This window comes from Leptopilina heterotoma, unplaced genomic scaffold (genome assembly GCF_015476425.1).
Source record: "Leptopilina heterotoma isolate Lh14 unplaced genomic scaffold, ASM1547642v1 Lhet_224, whole genome shotgun sequence".
Lineage (NCBI taxonomy): Eukaryota > Metazoa > Arthropoda > Insecta > Hymenoptera > Figitidae > Leptopilina > Leptopilina heterotoma.
In genome coordinates, this window is record NW_025110942.1 from 149,097 (window position 1) to 171,785 (window position 22,689).

Below are 22,689 nucleotides of genomic sequence, written 5' to 3' on the forward strand. Positions count from 1 at the left end.
GTGTCGCTCCTGGACAGAGTTGGGCAAGTACAATATGCGAAGAATAATTTACTTACAACCAGCGCCATTGGTGGCGAATTTCAACAATTGTGTCTTTCTCAACTCAAGAATCACTCTCGAGTGGTATCGAGTGGTATGTATAGTGCATGACTCTACAAGTGTCAAAACAACACAATTTCACCGGTTGTAGAAAGATTTGTTTCTTTTGTTTAATTTATTTCTTCCAGGAAATTCAAAGCGGAAGCGGTTAAAGGTTTGTCAAACATTGCAAGAAAATTGGAGATCGATGCATCGCGATTATATTCTTAGCAATTTAAATGAGATTTATTAATTTGTATTCGAAGCAGAGATAATTATAGAGACCAGAGAGACTTAATTTCCGATTATCTATACAATAATTTCTTTAATTTTGAGAATTTATAAATTACCCGTTATATATATTGAAAATGTTAAATCAGGAGGTGTCGGAATTTTTACAAAACCAAATAGAATTTTACTTAAAAGACAAAAATCTTTCGAATTTAAAATTTAACTTTTCGAGTGCATGTAATGATGGTGAAAATTTTTTTGGCTCATTGTATCGCGTTAGAGTTAATGGCGAGAAGAATGGTGAAAATGAAGAGTTGAATTTAATTGTTAAATGTGTTCCAACCGATGACGAGTTGAGAGAACTTTTAAGAGATCGAGATATATTTCTCAATGAAATTGCTTTCTATGAGGAGAGATTTCCACTTATTAGGAATTTTTTGAATGAATTTAATTTACAATATCATGACTGTCCGACTTACTATGGAGGATGTAAGACACCAAAGAAAGAGGTATTTTAATTTTTAAATTTAGACGAAAAAATTTAATTTTCCTACATTTATTTATTTGATATTTGTGACGCGCTCCCAAGAAAGGTACTTGGTGTTTTGCTCCTTAGATACCATTCTTGGAAACACGGCATTTATTTCTCATTTATTTAATACAGAAGACCTTAATGTACAGCTACCTATTGAAAAAGAAGTTAAAAAAGCTATAATTTAAAATTACAGCTCCTGATTTTGGAAGATTTGAAACCTGAAGGATTTGTTTTGAAAGAAACAAAATTATTAGACTATCAACATGCAGTTATTGCAGCAAGACATCTTGGAAGGTTTCACGCTTACAGTTTTGCCCTTCGAGATAAAAAACCCAAAGAATTTGAGATTTTGCATAAAATTAAGGAACCTTTTTTCTTTGAGTCTGGCTGTTATACTAAAAATTTTGACCTCCTTATGGAAGCTGCTGTTAAGGCATAAAATTATTTTCTTGTTCTTTTACGTCTCATTTTCTTTCTATATATATAAGAGATTCTATAATTATTTATAAAGAAATAAACTCGAAAAAGAAATTTATTTTTAAAAATTAATTTAATTTCAGGCTGTGGAGAACGAAGAAAACCATTACGTCGACAAAGTTAAACGACTCAGGGAAAATGCACAAGGAATTATTGATTACGCATGTGTTGGAAAAAATGCAGAACCTTATGGTGTCCTTCTTCATGGTGATTTATGGACATACAATATGTTATTTAAATACAATCAAGTAGGTATATTTTTTAAAATAATCTAGAGAATTTAAACTTAAGTTAGTTAAATAATAATAACATAATATTCTAAACATAATGTTCCTAAAAATTTACGTTAAATATTCGAAACATTATCTGACATTCACATGGATACTTTATAAATTTTCTATTCTTGTAGAAATTGGAACCAGAAGACGTACGTTTCCTGGACTTTCAATTAAATAGATACGGTTCCCCAGCGATTGATATTCACTACATGTTCTATATTTGTCTCATGCAGGAAATGAGAGAAAAATATTACGACGAATTCCTACATCATTATCATGATTCATTAGCTGAGATGCTAAAAAAATTGGACTGTGATGTTGAAAAACTTTTTCCATTCAAAGCTCTTTTGGAACATTTGCAACGTTTTGGTCGCTATGGCGCTTGTTTGTTCGTCAGAGATATTTGTCTTGCAACCGCTCGACCTGAAGACAATCCACAACCAATTTATCATCTCGATTTTCTTCGAACCCTACCAATGCTTTTGAATACCAATAAACTCTATTTTGAAATGTTGAGAGATGCACTTAAAGACATGGTAGATAGAAACTACCTGTAAATTATATAATTTTAAAAAATAATAATTTATTGTCGAATTGAGATTCTTGTGATCACTATAGATGTCAACAATGGTATGAAAGTATGACTCATGTGTTAGAATTTTGGTAATTGAGATAAGACTTCAGTTCGATTAGAGTCGTCAAGCTGAGTGCATAAGACGATTGTTTTTCACAAATGTTAATTTTTTTTTATTTATTATTATTAAGTCCAACAGTTACAACCAATAACCAATTGTATGTCATTACAAAATCAGAAATAAGGAAGAAAATAATTATGTGCTATGGAAAGTAGAGTATTAATAATTCACAAAACTCAATATAATCTTTTTTTTAGAAATTTGAGGTTGAATATAAACTAATATAAAGATAATATTAAACCAAACGGATTGAACTGAAAACTTGTTACAATTAATAAATTCATTATTATAAACTCTATCTTTCAACCACGTCTCAGTTAAAGCAACAACTTTGTAATCATAAAATATGTCACTAAATAACAATGTTTCCAGTTTCGTATTCAAACCACGCACATTTTGATAAAATAATTTACAATCGATATCAGTGCGGTCAATATTATGAACAATTTAATGATACCAAAAGTCGTTTTCAATTGATATAAAAAAATACAGATAATCAGTGATTCGTTTCAACCAGTTTCAACATACAATCTCAGTAGATAAACAAAGTGTCATTACTTCTGAAATTCTCCAAGAGTTTAAAATTAAAACCTTGTAGGATTCATACAAATGTCTAATCAGGGAGTGCCGGAATTTTTACAAAACGAAATAGAATTTTTCTTAAAAGACAAAAATCTTTCGAATTTAAAATTTCATTTTTCAAGTGCATGCAAGGATGGTGAAAATTATTTGGGCTCATTGTATCGTGTTAGAGTTAATGGCGAGAAGAATGGTGAAAATGAAGAATTAAATTTAATTGTTAAATGTGTTCCAACCGATAAAGAGTTGAGAGAACTTTTACGAGCTCAAGATATGTTTCTCAATGAAATTGCTTTCTATGAGGAGAGATTTCCACTTATTAGGAATTTTTTGAATGAATTTAATTTACAATATCATGACTGTCCGGCTTACTATGGAGGATGTAAGACACCAAAGAAAGAGGTATTTTTATTTTCAAATTTAGACGAAAAGATTTTATAATAAATTCTTTAACGTCTTTAACGAAAAGATTTAAATTTTCCTGTATTTTTTATTTATTTATTTGTTAATTTAATTATATATATTTATTCAATACAGACGGCTTTAAATGTAAAAGTAACTATTGAAAAAGAATTAAAAGCTCTAATTTTAATTTACAGATCCTGATTTTAGAAGATTTGAAACCTGAAGGATTTGTTTTGAAAGAAACAAAATTATTGGACTATCAACATGCAGTTATTGCAGCAAAACATCTTGGAAGGTTTCACGCTTACAGTTTTGCCCTTCGTGATAAAAAACCTGCGGAATTTGAGATTTTGCGAAAAATTAAGGAACCGTTTTTCTTTGAGTCTGGCTGCTACGCTAAAAATATAGATCTCATTATGGAGGCTGCTGTTAAGGTATTAAAGCTTTTTTTACCGGGAGTATATGTTTAAAAATTAAATTAATTTTAGGCTGTGGAGAACGAAGAAAATCATTACGTTGATAAAATTAAACGACTCAGGGAAAAAGCACAGGAAATTATTGATTACGCATGTGATGGAAGAAATGCAGAACCTTGTGCTGGCCTTCTTCACGGTGATTTATGGACCTGCAATATGTTATTTAAATACAATCAAGTAGGTCTATTTTTCCTAAAAAACTGAATTTTAATATTCTAATCATTATCCACCATTTAAATTTTTTATAAAATTTTTTTTCTCATAGAAATCAGAACCAGAAGACGTACGCTTCCTGGACTTCCAATTAAATAGATACGGTTCGCCAGCGATAGATATTCACTACACATTCTACACTTGTCTCACACAGGAAATGAGAGACAAATATTACGACGAATTACTACATCATTATCATAATTCGTTAGCTGAGATGTTAAAAAAATTGGACTGTGATGTTGATAAACTTTTTCCATTCGAAGTTCTTTTGGAACATCTGCAACGATTTGGACGCTATGGCACTTGTACGTCCGTCGTAGATATTCATCTTTTCACTGTTCGACCTGAAGATAATCCACAAACAATGTATCATCTCGATTTTCTTCGAACCCTACCAATGCTTTTGAAAACCAATAAACTCTATTTTGAAATGTTGAGAGATGCACTTAAAGACATGGTAGATAGAAACTACCTGTAAATTATATAATTTTAAAAAATAATAAATTATTGTAGAATTGAGATTCTTGTGACCACTATAGATGTCAACAATGGTATGAAAGTATGACTCATGTGTTAGAATTTTGGTAATTGAGATAAGACTTCAGTTCGACTAAGAGTCGTCAAGCTGAGTGCTTTGCTGAGTGCATAAGACGATTGTTTTTTACAAATGTTAATTTTTTTTATTTATTTTTATTAAGTCGAACAGTTACAACCAATAACAGGACTACAAAATAAAACAGTAATTACAGTATATCAAAGTAATACAATTTCGTAGATTGTATGTCATTACAAAATCAGAAATAAGGAAGAAAATAATTATGTGCTATGGAAAGTAGAGTATTAATAATTCACAAAACTCAATATAATCTTTTTTTTAGAAATTTGAGGTTGAATATAAACTAATATAAAGATAATATTAAACCAAACGGATTGAACTGAAAACTTGTTACAATTAATAAATTCATTATTATAAACTCTATCTTTCAACCACGTCTCAGTTAAAGCAACAACTTTGTAATCATAAAATATGTCACTAAATAACAATATTTCCAGTTACGTATTCAAACCACACACTTTTTGATAAAATAATTTACAATCGATATCAGCGCCATCGATGGCGACTTTCGTCAACTTATCTTTTTCAACTCAGGAATACTCAATAATCGTACTTGAGTGGTATGTAGAGGACGACTGTAATCTGTGACTAAAAGTGTGAAAACAACACATTTCACCGCGGTTATGGAAAGATTTGTTTATATATTTCAGTTTTGATAGTTTTGTACCATAACAAAAAGTATAAATAGGGAAGATTTAGTTATTTAAATTAATACTTTTCTACATTAATCAAAATACAAGAATTTTAATAAACGTGTAGTAAATTGCGAACTATATTACAATACCAACAATAACATATTATGTTTCATCGAAATATTCAGTTTACTATAAAAATTTCATAAAATAGACCCTCAATTTGTAGTTATACATATTTAAACAATTTATTCCAAATATTTTTAAAAATTACTCCCTAATATTAGTGCGGTCAATATTATGAACAATTTAATGATACCAAAAGTCGTTTTCAATTGATATAAAAAAATACAGATAATCATTGATTAGTTTCAACTAGTTTCAACATACAATATTAGTAGATAAGCAAAGTGTCATTTCTTCTGAAATTCTCCAACAGTTTAGAATTAAAACCTTGTAGGATTCATACATATTTATTTAAAATGTCTAATCAGGGAGTGCCGGAATTTTTACAAAACGAAATAGAATTTTTCTTAAAAGACAAAAATCTTTCGAATTTAAAATTTCATTTTTCAAGTGCATGCAAGGATGGTGAAAATTTTTTGGGCTCATTGTATCGTGTTAGAGTTAATGGCGAGAAGAATGGTGAAAATGAAGAATTAAATTTAATTGTTAAATGTGTTCCAACCGATGACGATTTGAGAGAACTTTTACGAGCTCAAGATATATTTCTCAATGAAATTGCTTTCTATGAGGAGAGATTTCCACTTATTAGGAATTTTTTGAATGAATTTAATTTACAATATCATGACTGTCCTGCTTACTATGGAGGATGTAAGACACCAAAGAAAGAGGTATTTTTATTTTTAAATTTAGACGAAAAGATTTTATAATATATAGTCTTTAATGTCTTTAACGAAAAGATTTAAATTTTCCTGTATTTTTTAATTATTTATTTAATTTTATATATTTATTCATTACAGGCGGCCTTAAATGTAAAAGTAACTATTGAAAAAGAATTAAAAGCTCTAATTTTAATTTACAGATCCTGATTTTGGAAGATTTGAAACCTCAAGGATTTGTATTGAAGGAAACAAAATTATTGGACTATCAACATGCAGTTATTGCAGCAAAACATCTTGGAAGGTTTCACGCTTATAGTTTTGCCCTTCGGGATAAAAAACCCGAGGAATTTGAGATTTTGCGTAAAATTAAGGAACCGTTTTTCTTTGAGTCTGGCTGCTACGCTAAAAATATAGATCTCATTATGGAGGCTGCTGTTAAGGTATAAAATACCTATTTTTGATTTACAAGGATTTAAAAGGGTTTAGATAGATCACAAATTTATTCCACTTTAAAGTGATTAAAAAGTATTCACTCTAATATTGTGAACTTTGAGCATTGAAAAGGATTCGCTTTACATACGAATTTGACTTACTAGAAGTATTCAAATCTAGAGGACAAAAAAGGAATTCAGAAGTGTTTAAAATTTTCGTCTTCCAATTGATGATGACATGATTTTTAAAACCTTTCTATTCAAGCCTTCTTACTGGGATTATATTTTTAAAAATTAAATTAATTTCAGGCTGTGGAGAACGAAGAAAATCATTACGTTGATAAAATTAAACGACTCAGGGAAAAAGCACAGGAAATTATTGATTACGCATGTGATGGAAGAAATGCAGAACCTTGTTCTGGCCTTCTTCACGGTGATTTATGGACCTGCAATATGTTATTTAAATACAATCAAGTAGGTCTATTTTTCCTAAAAAACTGATTTTTAATATTCTAATCAATTCTAATCATTATCTACCATTTACATATTTTATAAAAAAAATTTTCTCATAGAAATCAGAACCAGAAGACGTACGCTTTCTAGACTTCCAATTAAATAGATACGGTTCGCCAGCGATGGATATTCACTACACATTCTACACTTGTCTCACACAGGAAATGAGAGACAAATATTACGACGAATTACTTCATCATTATCATGATTCATTAGCTGAGATGTTAAAAAAATTGGACTGTGATGTTGAAAAACTTTTTCCATTCGAAGTTCTTTTGGAACATTTGCAACGGTTTGGACGCTATGGCGCTTGTATGTCCGTCATAGATATTCATCTTTTCACCGCTCGACCTGAAGACAATCCACAGCCAATTTATCATCTCGATTTTCTTCGAACCCTACCAATGCTTTTGAAAAGCAATAAACTCTATTTTGAAATGTTAAGAGATGCACTCAAAGACATGGTAGATAGAAATTATCTATAAAATTATAAATAGACAATTTTTCGTGTCGCGGTCTGACAAAAGGTACCTAAGAAGACAAAAAATTTGGTGCTTTTTTATAATCAAAATATACAAAAAAAGAGGATCAATTTTCAATATAATTGTTTAATTCTTCGTTACTTTTAAAATTGCCTAAATGTATTAAAAATTTATTTCTGTTTTAAATTACAGAAAAATTTTTAATTAAGATTAAAATAATAAAAGTATAAAAATTAAACTTAAAGAAATACTCAACGATACTAAGTTGTTTGAAAAAGTGCGAAAACTATTTTAAACATTTATTTATTTAGTTGAACACAGTTTTATCAGTGTACCTTGTCGCTAATGACCCTGGTAGTCGAAGCGACGTTTTCAAATTCTTAGACAAAAGAAAATAGTCTTTAAATAAATTGCCTCTTAGGTACCTTTCTTCAAAAGCACATTTTATTGCAATTTAGTGAATTTTTCCGTTTATATTATTGTAAAATAATTTTAATTAACGACAAAGTATGACAAAGTTGTCTTTTAAAATATTTAAGTGTTATCTACAATACCTAAAGTGTTTATGAAAGCATTTTTTCAATTAAGTGTCGATTTGCGTCATAATCAGTTGTTATCTACCTACGATAATCGTTAATTTTTTTTTATCTAGTTAAAAAATAAAAAAATATATATTTTACATATTTTGTTTTTTTTTCTCGAAAAATTAGGTAGTTAAAATGAAAAAGAAGAACCCATTACGTCTAGTTTTTATTCGATTACTATTTTTTCTATTATAACATTTTATTATAAAATTTGTCTTTAATTTTCTATTAATAATCGACTTTTTATTATTACAGAGTTCGCACTCGATAGTTAATTTTAAAAAAGTTGCAAAAAGTAGCTTTAAAACTAAAAAAAGTGATTATCGAAAAATTAAACTTGATGACTAAAAAAACTTATTTTTAGAAATTTCACAGAACTGACAAAAATTCCATTCTATATTTTCTGAATTTTTCCTAATTTTCATAAAAAATATTTACTTCTTTCTTATCCTACTGCTAATAAATTTAATTCCTGCAACGAATTTTATTATTCATCAAAGAATTTAAATATTTATAAAAATAATTTAATTTTGCAAAGAATTTTATTAAAATGCCTCAAAATAATTGAATTTTCGTGAATAATTTTGTTATTCATCGACATAAAAAAATATAATTAAAATTGTATTTAAAATAAGTCATTGACTGCTTTCATACAATTTTATTGAAATATTTGAAAATAATTGAATTTCCGTTGGAAAATTCTAATATTTTTGTAAATAATTGAATTTTTACAAAGAATTTTAAAACGACATTTTTTTTAAATAAATGATTTTTTCGAGGAATCAAAATTAAATTTTTAAGAATAATTACATTTTTTGAGAAATTCCTTTAAAATTGTATTAAAAAAAATAATTAAAATCCTGCGATGAATTTTATTATTTATGGAAATAATTGAATAGTTTCAAAGAATTTTACTAAAATATTCAAAAATAATTGATTTCCTAAGAAGAATTTTATTATTTATTAAAATAATTGAATTATTGCGAAAAATGTTATTATAATGTTTAAAAAGAATTGAATTTCTGTAAAAAATTGTGTTATTTTCAAAAATAATTGCATTCTTGGGAAGAATTTTATTATAATCTAAAAGATGAATTGAATTATTTAAAAAAAAATGGAATTAAAATTGTATTTAAAATAATTGACTTCTTTCGAACAATTTCATTAAATTAATTGGAAATAATTGAATTCCTGAGTAGTATAGCTAGGCCGGTTCTGGCTCAAATCGGTAATGTAGATTCCTACTTACCGACCGAGAGGGTAAGTTACCGACCGTTGGTGGGGTATATGTGGGCAATTTACCCTCTCGGTCGGTAAGTAGGAATCTACATTACCGATTTGAGCCAGAACCGGCCTAGCTATACTACTTTCCTGTGAAAAATCCTAATATTTTTGTAAATAATTGAATTCTTTAAAACAATTTAAAAAAAATTTTTTTTTAAACAATTGATTTTTTCGAGGAATTGAAATAAAAAATTTTAAGAATAATTACATTTTTTGAGAAATTCTTGTAAAATTGTATTAAAAATAATTGAAATTATGGGATAAATTTTATTATTTATGAAAATAATTGAAAAGTTACAAAGAATTTAATTAAAGTTTTCAAAAATAATTGAATTTTGGGATGAATTTTATAAATTTTTTAAAAATAATTTAATTCTTTTGCTTTTTATGAAAATATTAGATATTGAAAATAATTGAATTTCGAATATTTTTTGAAAATAATTGAATTTCGAATATTTTTTGAAAATAATTATTTTCAATTAATTGAATCGTTATAAAGAATTTGATTATAATTTTTGAGAATAGTTTTTTGATTTCTATTAGCGAATTTAAAGTAGTGGAAATTTAAAAAAAGCAGAATTCGTAGGTTTTAGTGGCTGAAATCTAAAAAAGTACCCAAATAGTAGAATAACGTAAAAAAAGTACCAAATAATAGGTTTTAGTAGATGAGTGCGAAGCCTGTTATTAATATTTTTTTTTGATTGATTTTGAGTGTGCGATTAAAGAGAAAGAAGATTTTGTCTTCAAAGTACAGTTAAGAATTATAATCCGCGTGTGTGAGAGTAGAAGAGGGTCGGGAGACAAGTGATTATATGGTTGATAGCAGCCTCATTTTATTGGAACTCTTCATACACAGTTAAACAGTCATTAAATTCTACAGTTGAAACAAGTGCAAGTGTACCGAGCATATCAGTTTTATCGCGCAATTATTTTTTAATTTTACAATTATTAATATTATGGAACCACCGGATTTTGTGAAAAAGCAACTGGACATTTTTTTGAAAGAGAAAAATCTTTTGAATGGAAAATTTCAATTTTCAAATGCCAGCAAGGATGGTGATAATTTTTTGGGTACATTATATCGTACGAAAATTAACGCCGTCGAGAATAATGGTGAAAATAAAGAATTGCATTTAGTTGTTAAATGCTTTCCACTCGACGAAAGACTTCGAGGTTTTTCCAAAATTGACGATATGTTTCTTAATGAGATTGCATTTTACGAGGAGAGACTACCACTTTTTGTTAAAACACTTGGGGAATTTAAATTGACAATAAGAGGTGTTCCTTTTTACTATAAAGGTTGCAAAACACCACAAAATGAGGTATTATTTATATTTTAAGTGTTCTTAGTTCTTAAATTTTTTTTGCCTTTATTTATAAATACCTACAAATATCATTTTAATTTTTTACAGATCCTGATTTTAGAAGATTTGAAACCTCAAGGATTTGTGTTGAAGGAAACAAAATTATTGGACTATCAACATGCAATTCTTGTAGCTGAACAACTTGGAAGATTTCACGCCTACAGTTTTGCACTTCGGGACAAAAAGCCTGAAGAATTTGAAAATTTTCGAAAAATTAAAGAGCCGTTATTTTACGAGACAAATTGTTACGCGCAACAAATTGATATAATCACTGATGTTGCAATTGAGGTATTTTAAAAATAAAATAAATTTCATTTATTAGCGAATGATAAGTACATTTGTCGTACATCTAAATATTCTTTCATTTTAAGTTTATGTGATTTAACAAACTTTTTTAAAAAAAACAGTTTTTAAAAAAACTTTTTTTAAACAACATTATACAGGCTTTAAAAAATGAAGCTGAACACTACATTGAGAAAATTAGGGAGTTGAAAAAAAATATGGAAAAAATTATTCAGTATGCTTGTGATGGTCGAAATGCCGAACCTTACACCACTTTAAATCATGGTGACTTGTGGACACTTAATATGTTATTCAAGTACAATAAAGTGAGTCATTTCTTTCGTTTATTTAAATTTTAAGATAGAAGAGACCCACAGGCTTCGTACTCATTTATACTACTATTTTGATTCTTTTTTTTAGATTTGTGATAATTTAATAATAATTAATTAATTAATAAAAAATAATTAAAAATTGTTTCTAGAAATCCGAACCGGAGGACATTCGATTTCTTGACTTTCAACTGCACAGATTCAGTTCTCCGGCAATGGATATTCTTTACACTTTCTTCACTTGTCTTACTGAGGAAGTGAGAGCAAAACACTACGATGAATTACTACAGCATTATCATGAATCGTTATCTGAATTATTGACAAAATTGAATTGTGATGTGGAGAAATTGTTTCCATTTGAAGTTCTCACGGAGCATCTTAAACGATTCGGTGGTTTTGGTGCTTGTGTTTTGCTCATTGATCTTCATATCATAACTGCCCAAGAAGGCGATAATCCACAGCCTCTTTATGATCTCAATTATTTGAAAACTCTTCCTCAACTCTTGAAAACTAATAAACTTTATTACACTATGATGAGAGATTCGCTGAAATTTATGATCGACAGAAATTATTTATAATATATTTATTTAACCCTTTTGTGCCCCCGAGAAACCCAGCGAATGGATTTTATTGAAACTTATTACTCAGGGGTTCTTTGGAGTCGCTGATTACGAATTTAAAGTCAGATTTTCGAAATTTTGAAAATTCAAAATGGCGGATCCAATATGGCGGACGTTTTTTTTAAATTGCTCAAATTTATATAAAACTTTTCTTACTCGGGGGTTTTTAGGGTCGTTGATTACGAATCTGAAGTCAGATTAAAAAAATTCAAAATGGTGACCCCGAAAACTCTCGAATAACAAGTTTTGAGCGAATTTGAACAAAAAAAAATGTCCACCATTTTGAATTGTTTGTAATAATTATAATCGTACTTCGTAATTTTCAATATTGCTTGAAAACTATTTAAAAAAACATAAAATTAATTTGTTTAATAACTTTATTACAAAATATTGTCAACGACATTTTTCTAAATTATCAATTCTTCTTGTTTTGAACAGGACGCTTCTTTGGAGCTAGAAAAATATTAAAAACAATAATTAAAAATTATGCACTTGTGAGTATTGTAATAATATGAAATCATTAATAATTATTGTTAACTGTTAATAATTATTAACTATTAAGAATTATTATGAACTATTAAAAAATATTATTAACTATTAATAATTATTAATTATATTATTAATTAATATGTAACGCGCTTCGAAGAAAGCGAAGAAAGGTACCTATAAGGAGCAAACGAATTATAGGTTATGTTTGTATTAAATTTATCTTGCTTGAAACCCTTGAAATTTTCCGTTTGATTATTTAAATTTGAAACCAGTCTTTATTGAATATTTTTATTGTATTAAAGACTTGAACATCAATAATTTGCGCAATAATAATTGATTTTCTTTCTGTATTTTTACTTCAAAAATTATAAACATAACCTTAAATTTTTATTCTTGCGCGTCACGTTATTATAATTAATAAATGATAACATATTTTGGTTAATAAATAAAAATAAAAGTAATTTTTTCAATTATATTTACCGCAATATCCGTAAGTGTATGCAAAGTCTCGAATCTTCTTTCCAACTGCCAAATATTTCGCGTAGTCCGGGTATAAACGTTGAGTGTGGTAAGTTACGCGAGAGGCTAAAAAATAAATTTTATTTATTTTCAAAGTACGCTTTACACTTTTTTTTCTTATTATTTTTTGTTTCGTAAATTATAGAATTACCACAAAATCCATTATTTTCCACAAATTTTATTAATTCTTTGAATTCGTCGTAGTTCTCGAAACTTCTACTCGCCTCGGTTCCAAATTGTTCGGCGTATTTATTTAAAATTGTTGTTTGAAAAGTCAAGCAATAATAATGTCCTCCTCTCGATTGTATGTCGTGTGGCCAACAATTTCCTGTATAAATAAATAAATAAATGAATAAATGTGACTCATTTTTTCGGTAAAATGGACCTTACGCGACAAAAAATTGTAGGTTATGTTTAGGAGAGTTTTTGGTTAATTTGTAAATATTTATGTAACGAAGTAACTTTCTTCATCAGTTTTTTAAAAAATTTAAAGTTTCTTGAATAAAAAAAAAAAAAAATTGAACAGAGAAAAGAAAAAAAAATGATGATAACTTTGCTTAATAATTTTTTTGAACTTACTATTGGCATCTTGAATTGTAGAATAACCAGCACTGCTGTATGCATTCAATTCCCAGGCAAAAGATATTAAAAGAAAAATGGCGAAAATAATTTTATTTGACATTTTGAGTATAATTGTTAATTGACTGTCCTATAAAGTTATAATAAATAAAATTTTGCTTTGCTCATTTATATATACCACCAATTTTATACATTTTATTTTTAAAAATATTCTATTGTTGCAATTAAAAAATTCACAGAAATTTGCATAATTATCTAATGAATAAATGAACCAAAAACAGCTTATATAATTTGTATTTAGGTAGATATTTAATGCAAATAGATTGTATAATAAAATTACAATATAATTTAGAAAAATCTTTCATTTGTATCAAATTAGAAGATAATAGAGAAGATTGACGAAAATTATCATAATCATGTAATACAAACATAGATAAAATAATTCTTGTTGAATTCTGATTCTGGATATTCTAAAAATTTTCTAAGCTATTATATCCTAATTATAATAAATTATTAGAACTAATAAATTATTAAAATTTTTTTAATAAATTAATTAGTAAAAAATTTTTTTCAATAATTAATTTAATAAGTTAATTTATTTTTTTAAAACAGGACAATTTGTGTAATTATTGTTTATATCCGAAAAATAAAAATATATACAAATAAAAAATTTTATTATAAATATAAAAATTTAATTTTAAAATATAAAAAATGTAGATGTTGCTTTATTATACTTAATACTTTTAATATTAGATTTCAAAAAAATAAGGAAATTTGTGTTATTAAATAAACAAAAAAAACTTTGCAAACAAAGTATAACGAAAAATGGATGTTTAATAGAAATTTTTTTAAATAAAAGTTTTATAAAGTATAATTTCTGAAAGAGATTGAAATTGATAAAAAATTGAGATAAAATAAGCGAGAAAAATATTATAAAAAATGATGAAATATTATTTCAGTATTTGGATAGGTGGATGAATTTCTGCTTTTTTTCATTTGTAAATTATTTTATTGTTTAGCATTTAAACACTAAAATTTGAAGTACAAACTGGAAAAAATATTCAATATATATATATATTTATTTTTTATATTATATATATATTAAAATTTTAAAATTCATAAGCAAATTCTGAGAATAAAATTCTTTGCAGAAATTCACTTATGTTAAAAATTTTTTTTAAAATCTCTTCAAAATTTCAACTACTTTTAAAAATATATTTTCAATTTTATTAAAAAAATTTTTTTTTTTAAATAAAAATAGAGAAAAACTACGAAAAGGTTTGAAGCATTTTTCTGAATACGAATGAATTTTTTAAAGAATATTAAATTTTAGCATTCTTTTTAATCCACTTAATATATTTTGCGACGTGAGTATAAACTCCGGGATAATTTTTATTACCACAACCCTCACCCCAGGAGACAATTCCATAAAGTTTTCTATTTGCCACCATTGGTCCACCAGAATCATTGATACATGCGTCCTTGCCTCCAAATTTCAAATCACCAGCACAAATCATATTTTTAGTGACAAGACGCTTTTTTTGTTTATAATTTGTTTCACATTCCTTATGATTAACAATCGTAACTGAAACTTTTTTCAAACTTTCAGAATCATTTACGCCGCCTGCAATTTTGCAGTTTTTCTCCTAAAAAAAACAATATAATAAAAATTGTATTGTTAAAAAACGCTAAAGTAAATTATACTATTTTATAGAGTTTTTTTTTTATTTTATTTTATTTTTTTTTATATTCTATTCTATTATTTTATTATTTTATTATTATTAATTTATTATTTTATATTCATGCTTAGCCTTTTATTGACACAGCTATATTTTGCAACGCCATTGACACACTAGCGATTTTGTAATTTGACTTTAAAATTAAAATAAATTAAATTAACAAAAAATAAAATTAAATAAAATTAACCTTAAAAACTTTGACTTTCATTTTCACTCTGACTTTGATTTTGAAAGTCGAAGTAAAAGACAGAATGAAAATGAAAGTCAAAGTCAAATTAAAATTACAAGGTCAAAATGACCTAGTGTGTTAATAGAAGGTTAAAAATACCTCTGTGCATCCCCAACCGGAAACTGTCACTTCTAAACCAGAGGGGGGCTCAAAAGTTGCCTCTGGAAGCTCTACAGCATTAATGAATTCACCGAATTTAAATTCGCCCTGAATCTGATGAAAAAAATTAATTTCATAATAAATTACTTTATTGACAAGAAATTTTTTCTTAAATCATTTTATTGGTAGTAAAACTTCTTAAATCATTACTTTATTGTTTTTCAATATCAAAGAGATCAAAAAATAATAATAAATAAATTTCTTGAAACAGAAAAAATTCATTCAAACCTATAAAATTTTTAAAATAATTTATTGTAAAATGTTTGCTTTTAATATATTTTTAAAAATCTTGTTTTTGTAATTCTTTCTCTTTTTATACAAAAAAATTTATTTTTTCCTTACCTCAAGTAATGCAATATCATTATCGGCTGAAGTTGTTTTATATGATGAATGAATAATAACTGTAAGTATTTTGTAACAGTTTCCATTCTTTTTAAATTCACTGCCAGCGCCAACACTTAAGTAGTTTTTATTAAGACCTCTGCAAAAAATTTTTTAATTTTTTAATTTTTTAATTTGTTAAAATAATTCAATTCTTGAAAGAATTTAAACAAAATGTTTTTAAATAATTTGATTTTGTTCGAAAAATGTTATGAAAATTGTATTTTAAGTCCTGTAAAAATTTGATTATTTATAAAAATAATTAAATTTCTACGACGAATTTTATTAAAATAATTATCAATATAATTGAATTTATCTTAAGTATTTTATTATTTATGAAAGTAATTGAATTCCAGCGAAGAATTTTATTATTTATGAAAATAATGGAATAATTGCAAAAAATTTTATTGAAGTTTTTTGGAAAATTTTGTTAGTATAGTAGATATTGCGAAAATAATTGAATTTCAGCGAAAATTTTCATTATTTGGGAAAATAATTGAATCTAAAAAATGGATCCAAACAGTAGCAAATTCATTTCTAAAAAAAATATTTTTATATATAACGAAAGGGCATGTCCCGTTTATAATGGTAAATAAATAAATAAATAAATAAATAAATAAACAAATAAATAAATAAATAAATAAATAAATAATGCCAAATTGTTATTCTTTAAGAAAATAAAAAAAAAATTTGTCAATTCTTTTTTTGACTGTAAACTTTTTTTATTTTTAATCAGAGATAATAAAATCTAATAAAGAATTTTTGCTTTATAAAAATAAAACTCGTTGACCTTCGTACTCGAAATAACGATAAAAATATTATTTTTTTCGTAAAATTATAACTGAAATTTTTTTTTTCATAAAAAACATTTTCTTAAACAAAAAATAATTTTTTCTATATTTTATAAAATTCATACTTTATTGAAAGACAATGAGCAGCTGTAATAGACCATTTTATGTGAATAATTGAAGCACCACATATAAAGTCATTCGAATACCATAGAGAAAGTTGATATGGTACATCTTTAATTTTTGCATCTTGTCCACCGACAATTCGGCCACTTAATTGAGGAAGTTGAAATGACAGATCGAAGCCTAAAATTAATATTAAAATTAGTAATTAATAATACTAATAATTTATATTTATTTCTTTTAATTTATTTATTTATATTTATTAAAATTAATAATTAATATTAAATAAATTAATATTCAAAAAGCGCTAAAATGTTCAGTAAGAAAAAAAAATTTTAATTAGTGCACTGAGGAAATATTATATAAATAAATAAAGAAATAATTTTAAAATAATTTAGAATTAACAGTTAAATAAAAAATAAAAAGGGTAAACAAAAAAAATATTCATTAACTTAAGAATTAATTTAAAAACAAATATTTACTTACCAATAATTGCAAACACTAATATCAGTAAAGGAAATTTAATCATTTCAATAACTTTAATATTTTTAAAAATAATTTTTCTTTCTTTTTAGAAATTAGAGGCAAGACAAAATGCACATCACTAAGTAGCATTTGATATACTCTGATTTTGATAATGGTCTTATCAGATTTATATATAGTAATTTGAAGTTAGAATCATTTTCTTAAACAAAAATAAACAGTAGCGTTTCTAAAACAACTGTCACCCTTGTTGAAATAAATAAATTTTTCGTGAAAAATATTTAAATAATAATTCTAAATGAATTTGGAACTAGTATCTTATAAATTTATCTTTAGAAAATTAATTCTTCTAAAACTTTCATCAAACAATAATCGATTAGTACCAAAACGAAGAATAACGAAGAATAATTCTTTCCCTAAGTTTTATCTTATTACGAAAAAAGGTTACCATAAATATTTGAGAACGTTTTTTATGGATTAAAGAATTTGATATTTTCAACATTTACACTTGTTTGAATTCAAATGGTCATAAGTTAGTACCAAAATGAAGCTTGACTCTTTCCCTAACTTTTATCTCATTACGAGTATAGGCTAGTATAAATATTTGAGAACGTTTTTTATGATTTTAGAAATTCGATATTTTCAACAAGTAAACTTGTTTGAATTCAAATGGCCATAAGTTTTCTGGTATTCAAGATATCAAGTTCCGGTTGGTACCAAAATGAAGCTTGACTCTTTCCTTAACTTTTATCTCATTACGAGTGTAAGCTAGGACAAATATTTGAGAACGTTTTTTATGATTTTAGAAATTCGATATTTTCAACAAGTAAACTTGTTTGAATTCAAATAGCCATAAGTTTTCTAAATAAGGACTATCCGCCATCTGTGAAAAATTTAATGAAACTTGTTGAGAATAAGAATACTTAGAAACAAGTTACCATCTCTCACGGTAACTTGTCGACGTTACCTCTTAAGATAACAAATTTACAGATTTCTACTGTAGTACAGCAAGTGTACTATACAGATTTCTACTGTCTCAATAAACGGTAATGTAAATAAAGTTATTGAAAAATTCTTTTTCTCGTTTATATTTTTAACAGTTTTTTCAACAATAAAATACGGAATTTATTTTATTTATTTTTTATCATTAAAAATATTTTTAAAAACGAAATCATATTGTTAACGATCGGTAAGTATGTTCTCTATTTTTTTCAGAAAACTCGGTAGGTTGTGACCTCTGGTGATATTTTTACTAAAATGAAATCGTTGAAGAAAGATATTAAAGTAAAATGGAAATATAATTCATTCAAATAAAAACAAGAATTGTAAAACCTTCTTGGTTATGAAATTTTATCGGTATGAAATAAACTGTTATTTTGCCTTTGATTTTTTTCCAGACAACATGCCAGTTATCAAAAAATTAAGGGGAATTACTAATTTTTATTAGCAGTACAGTAAAGCACAAGTTTGTACTTCTTCTAATTTATAGTAAGTCTACAATAATTTTTTTTGATCTAGAATTTTCAAAAAAAAAAACTAATTATGAATAATGAATTATATTTTTATACAGTAGCAAAAAAAGCATTAAATATAATGTAGTAATCAAGATTTGGTACCTCAACAAAGCTCACTTCATGAATTCTTAAATGACATATACATATATAGAAACGATAAGAGAAAAAAATTATTTGATTGATGGTAAAGTTAAAAATATCTCATGTAATTTTCACTTCATAATTTCGGCATTAATATCAGCTTCCCTCTTGTCCTGAGTAAGCGTAGCTTATAATGCCGGCGTACGGTCTCACATCAACTGATTGATGAGAGTATATAGTCGACGCTCTCGACCCTTTTATATATATTTTCTTACGCTAAACTCTACTAGTATAACACACACATCATAATCCGTTATGTTTGCAATAAAAAGGGTCCAAATTTTTCTTATTGACATATATATATATATATGTCAATAAGAAATATACTTCAAAAAAATTGTATGCTCTACTTGGATATGCGGGGAATATGACACAATCGAATGTCAATACTATAGTCATTATAGTGTAGACGTACCATAATTTTAAAGGTGAGTTCAGAATATGTTAATTTCTGACACTCGGCAAGGCCACAAGTCATTTAAGAAGAAGAAGAAGTACCTAAGAAATTGAAAATTTGATGCTATGTTTGTGATATTTTTGGAATGAAAAATGAAAATATTTTTTGAAAATAATTGAATCGTTTCAAAGAATTTGATTATAATTTTTGAGAATAGTTTTTTGATTTCTATAGTATTAGTGAACTTAAAGTAGTGGGCAAGAAAATAAGACTTATTTTTCGCAGTGCATTGTTATGAATATTTTTTTCACTGTTTGTATATGGTATAAATAGCGCAAATATTTGATAAAGGAAATGCTGGTCATTCAATTATGAGGTGAGCATCAATACTCATTAATGTTTGTCACATCTACGATCAATGGATTGCGATGGAACAAAGATCTCTGATTGGCATCTCTCTCTCTCTCTCCAAATTATAACGGATGATCGGTCAGTGAGCGTGCAAGACTATTATTTTCGGAGCAGGATGATGCTGACGTTGTGTTGCACTGGTGCATAATCTTGTTGGTATTGAGATTCCATTTGAAAGCAACACAAACATATATTCAGATTCTGGCCATATAATGGCTAAAGTCCATTGAACATATATAGTATAGACCATACTATATGTACAACGCATCAATGTTTGTCAGGTAACAAGAAAAAGCAGCGGGATATCCAACTAACTGGCATAACAGAAGCGCTTTCAATGAAAAACAAGATGTAACAAATATACCAGAAATGATGATCGCCAACATTTTCACTGATCCTTTCTTAATTCTTCCCACATAGCACAATAGTATGAGGTAAGGTTATGTTGAGTACTAATCGTAAGGCACATAAGGTTACACAATATTGCTGCGGTAGACCTGAGGTGAACTAAAAACTTCCGCCATGGAGGTAAGGTTACATGTTAGGGTGTGGTGAGTATATATGATAAGGCCATGGTAACCTTACACGTTAAGGTTAAGGTAACCTTACACGTTAAGGTTGATGTAACCTTACACGTTAAGGTTGAGGTAACGTTACATGTTAAGGTTGAGGTAAGGTTACATGTCAAGGTTGAGGTAAGGTAATTATTAAGTTGTAAGGTTGAGGTAAGGTTGTGATAAATTTACCAGTTATGGAAAATATTGAAAAAATAATTAATAAATAAATATTCAATTAAAAAGTTAGTTTGTTGCTCTTCTCTATTTTGGAAACCTGACATGAAGCAGAAAATTTTAAAAACAAATTTGGGGGGACTGGGATTTGAACCCGGGATCGACGCGCATAAACCTATCATTCTAACTAACTGAGCTAAGTAGAGAACTGGTAGAAGGAAAATTAATATTGCCTTTAAGGAGTTAATCATCTTCTTGGTTCACCTTAAAGGCAACATTAATTTTCCTTCTGCCAGTTCTCTACTTAGCTCAGTTAGTTAGAATGATAGGTTTATGCGCGTCGATCCCGGGTTCGAATCCCAGTCCCCCCAAATTTGTTTTCAAAATTTTCTGCTTTATGTCAGGTTTCCAAAATAGAGAAGAGCAACAAACTTAACTTTCTAATTTAATATTTATTTATTATATTATTAATTATTTTTTCAATATTTTCCATAACTGGTAAGCTTATCACAACCTTACCTTAACCTTACAACTTATTAATTACCTTACCTCAACCTTGACATGTAACCTTACCTCAACCTTAACATGTAACGTTACCTCAACCTTAACGTGTAAGGTTACATCAACCTTAACGTGTAAGGTTACCTTAACCTTAACGTGTAAGGTTACCATGGCCTTATCATATATACTCACCACACCCTAACATGTAACCTTACCTCCATGGCGGAAGTTTTTAGTTCACCTCAGGTCTACCGCAGCAATATTGTGTAACCTTATGTGCCTTACGATTAGTACTCAACATAACCTTACCTCATACTATGGTGCTATGTGGGTTAATGTGTTTCTTTTTTTCTATTCTGATATTTCTTTCATCATTTTAATAACTTTTCAATTATTATTTTCTAAAATGTATCAAATTCTTCTTCAATTCAATTAGCAATTATTTGTCATTGATGTCAAGAAGAATTTTATACATTTTAGAAAATCAGGGAAAAGTTAGGAGAATAAAAAATTAAATTTTCTTCATTTCTTCACCTTTTATTCAGGGTTCCGAATAAGAGAAGGTGAAGAAATAGAAACTATTTGCAATTTTAGCCTTTTTGGGGTTAATCTCTGCGCCTTTAATAATCCTCCATTTAGTATTACTCCTCATTTTCCGCGGAGCAAACGCGCGGCTTCTCTTTTGGATGATCTCGCTTTCGCGCCGCAAGTGCACCACTATAATGCTTAAAGAGCAGATGAGGGATTTCATAATGCGAGATGTGAATATACATATATAGGCGGTACGTTGACGAGCGCATTGTGTAGCCGGGCAAGTAACGAGCTACACGAGTCACGCTGCGTCACGTTTATCCCAAATGCCACCCTCACTTTTGCTCATTCCTCTTTTCGCCGTTCTGTGCCATTCTGTACCATTCTGTACCATTCTGTCCCATTCTGCCATCAGAGAACAAACTAAATTTATGCCAGCGATTCGGGAATAATGCCGCACGGAATAATTGACTAAAGCTGCCGCTGTATTTATAACCAATGTGTATTTACGCGATTGCCAATGTTGTACGCGAGGATGACGCACTGTGACGTAACGACTCATCATGAGTGTATATATAATAGCACCTAATAACAGGGTTCCACTTGTGATTCTTCATCAAGGGGGTTGACACCCCACAGTGTGGGGCAATTCGTCACGGCCAGCTGTGGCGCCTCGACTTTACAAATTCGTACAAGAACATTGGGGTTACTTCCGCTTTCAATTCGATCTAATGCTTGATTTATCTGCTTTAGTCAAGTGCCATAATTTCAAAACGCGATGAGTTGTCGCTTTTCATTTTAATTTCAAGCTTCGCACTCGTTGAGTATGACAAAAAAGTGGCAAACAGTATAGCTTTAAGCTTTTTAATCATCTAGAGTCTCAATACTTAAGCGTATACAGAGCTAACGCTTTCCAAAATCATAGTGCTGCCAAATTGGAAGAGTTTTCTTCAAATCAGAAGAAAATTAGAGCATAATCTGCGATATTTGAAGCATTTGAAGAATTTGAAGAAATATTGTAAAAA

At 27.6% G+C, this 22,689-nt stretch overlaps 5 protein-coding genes across 6 annotated transcripts; 3 read left to right on the forward strand and 2 right to left on the reverse strand.

The window, feature by feature from the left end:
* The first annotated feature begins 121 nt into the window (after window positions 1-121).
* LOC122502247 lies at window positions 122-2,592 on the forward strand. 2 transcript variants are annotated; one of them, XM_043612194.1, is made up of 4 exons: window positions 122-818; window positions 1,038-1,277; window positions 1,405-1,569; window positions 1,833-2,592. In XM_043612194.1, the coding sequence occupies exons 1-4, from the start codon at window positions 447-449 to the stop codon at window positions 2,154-2,156; spliced, it is 1,101 nt and encodes a 366-aa protein (XP_043468129.1). In that variant the 5' UTR covers window positions 122-446; the 3' UTR covers window positions 2,157-2,592. The 2 variants fall into 2 exon arrangements, with proteins under 2 accessions (XP_043468129.1, XP_043468127.1); XM_043612192.1 differs by having other exon boundaries at window positions 127-818; window positions 1,731-2,592.
* Window positions 2,593-2,660: 68 nt separating this feature from the next.
* Window positions 2,661-8,165, forward strand: LOC122502280. Its single transcript, XM_043612236.1, has 9 exons — window positions 2,661-3,275; window positions 3,473-3,712; window positions 3,767-3,931; window positions 4,020-4,441; window positions 4,481-4,526; window positions 5,617-6,069; window positions 6,261-6,500; window positions 6,801-6,965; window positions 7,064-8,165. Exons 1-9 carry the CDS (start codon window positions 2,904-2,906, stop codon window positions 7,487-7,489), a joined length of 2,529 nt encoding a protein of 842 aa, XP_043468171.1. The 5' UTR covers window positions 2,661-2,903; the 3' UTR covers window positions 7,490-8,165.
* A 1,911-nt stretch (window positions 8,166-10,076) lies between these two features.
* On the forward strand, window positions 10,077-12,078 carry LOC122502253. The gene is made up of 4 exons (XM_043612200.1): window positions 10,077-10,676; window positions 10,767-11,006; window positions 11,162-11,326; window positions 11,482-12,078. Exons 1-4 carry the CDS (start codon window positions 10,311-10,313, stop codon window positions 11,905-11,907), a joined length of 1,197 nt encoding a protein of 398 aa, XP_043468135.1. The 5' UTR covers window positions 10,077-10,310; the 3' UTR covers window positions 11,908-12,078.
* Window positions 12,079-12,308: 230 nt separating this feature from the next.
* On the reverse strand, window positions 12,309-13,695 carry LOC122502268. The gene is made up of 4 exons (XM_043612219.1): window positions 13,537-13,695; window positions 13,109-13,285; window positions 12,919-13,023; window positions 12,309-12,402 (listed from the first exon to the last, which is right to left on the reverse strand). Exons 1-4 carry the CDS (start codon window positions 13,637-13,639, stop codon window positions 12,365-12,367), a joined length of 423 nt encoding a protein of 140 aa, XP_043468154.1. The 5' UTR covers window positions 13,640-13,695; the 3' UTR covers window positions 12,309-12,364.
* A 1,084-nt stretch (window positions 13,696-14,779) lies between these two features.
* On the reverse strand, window positions 14,780-17,580 carry LOC122502256 (trypsin-2-like). The gene is made up of 5 exons (XM_043612202.1): window positions 17,442-17,580; window positions 16,961-17,138; window positions 16,006-16,144; window positions 15,604-15,717; window positions 14,780-15,182 (listed from the first exon to the last, which is right to left on the reverse strand). Exons 1-5 carry the CDS (start codon window positions 17,482-17,484, stop codon window positions 14,859-14,861), a joined length of 798 nt encoding a protein of 265 aa, XP_043468137.1. The 5' UTR covers window positions 17,485-17,580; the 3' UTR covers window positions 14,780-14,858.
* Between the last annotated feature and the right edge of the window lie 5,109 nt (window positions 17,581-22,689).

Excerpts from the sequence above, each read along its gene's own strand:
- LOC122502247 (XM_043612192.1), top strand. The coding sequence starts at position 447 with ATGTTAAATCAGGAGGTGTCGGAATTTTTACAAAACCAAATAGAATTT. Across the intron at positions 819-1,037 it reads GTAAGACACCAAAGAAAGAG|CTCCTGATTTTGGAAGATTT; the intron begins GTATTTTAATTT and ends TTAAAATTACAG. Across the intron at positions 1,278-1,404 it reads TTATGGAAGCTGCTGTTAAG|GCTGTGGAGAACGAAGAAAA; the intron begins GCATAAAATTAT and ends ATTTAATTTCAG.
- LOC122502280 (XM_043612236.1), top strand. The coding sequence starts at position 2,904 with ATGTCTAATCAGGGAGTGCCGGAATTTTTACAAAACGAAATAGAATTT. Across the intron at positions 3,713-3,766 it reads TTATGGAGGCTGCTGTTAAG|GCTGTGGAGAACGAAGAAAA; the intron begins GTATTAAAGCTT and ends AATTAATTTTAG. Across the intron at positions 6,966-7,063 it reads TGTTATTTAAATACAATCAA|AAATCAGAACCAGAAGACGT; the intron begins GTAGGTCTATTT and ends ATTTTCTCATAG.
- LOC122502253 (XM_043612200.1), top strand. The coding sequence starts at position 10,311 with ATGGAACCACCGGATTTTGTGAAAAAGCAACTGGACATTTTTTTGAAA. Across the intron at positions 11,007-11,161 it reads TCACTGATGTTGCAATTGAG|GCTTTAAAAAATGAAGCTGA; the intron begins GTATTTTAAAAA and ends AACATTATACAG. Across the intron at positions 11,327-11,481 it reads TGTTATTCAAGTACAATAAA|AAATCCGAACCGGAGGACAT; the intron begins GTGAGTCATTTC and ends AATTGTTTCTAG.
- LOC122502268 (XM_043612219.1), bottom strand. The coding sequence starts at position 13,639 with ATGTCAAATAAAATTATTTTCGCCATTTTTCTTTTAATATCTTTTGCC. Across the intron at positions 13,024-13,108 it reads GGAAAATAATGGATTTTGTG|CCTCTCGCGTAACTTACCAC; the intron begins GTAATTCTATAA and ends TTTATTTTTTAG. Across the intron at positions 12,403-12,918 it reads ATACACTTACGGATATTGCG|CTCCAAAGAAGCGTCCTGTT; the intron begins GTAAATATAATT and ends ATATTTTTCTAG.
- LOC122502256 (XM_043612202.1), bottom strand. The coding sequence starts at position 17,484 with ATGATTAAATTTCCTTTACTGATATTAGTGTTTGCAATTATTG. Across the intron at positions 15,718-16,005 it reads ATGATATTGCATTACTTGAG|ATTCAGGGCGAATTTAAATT; the intron begins GTAAGGAAAAAA and ends TTTTTTCATCAG. Across the intron at positions 15,183-15,603 it reads CCGGTTGGGGATGCACAGAG|GAGAAAAACTGCAAAATTGC; the intron begins GTATTTTTAACC and ends TGTTTTTTTTAG.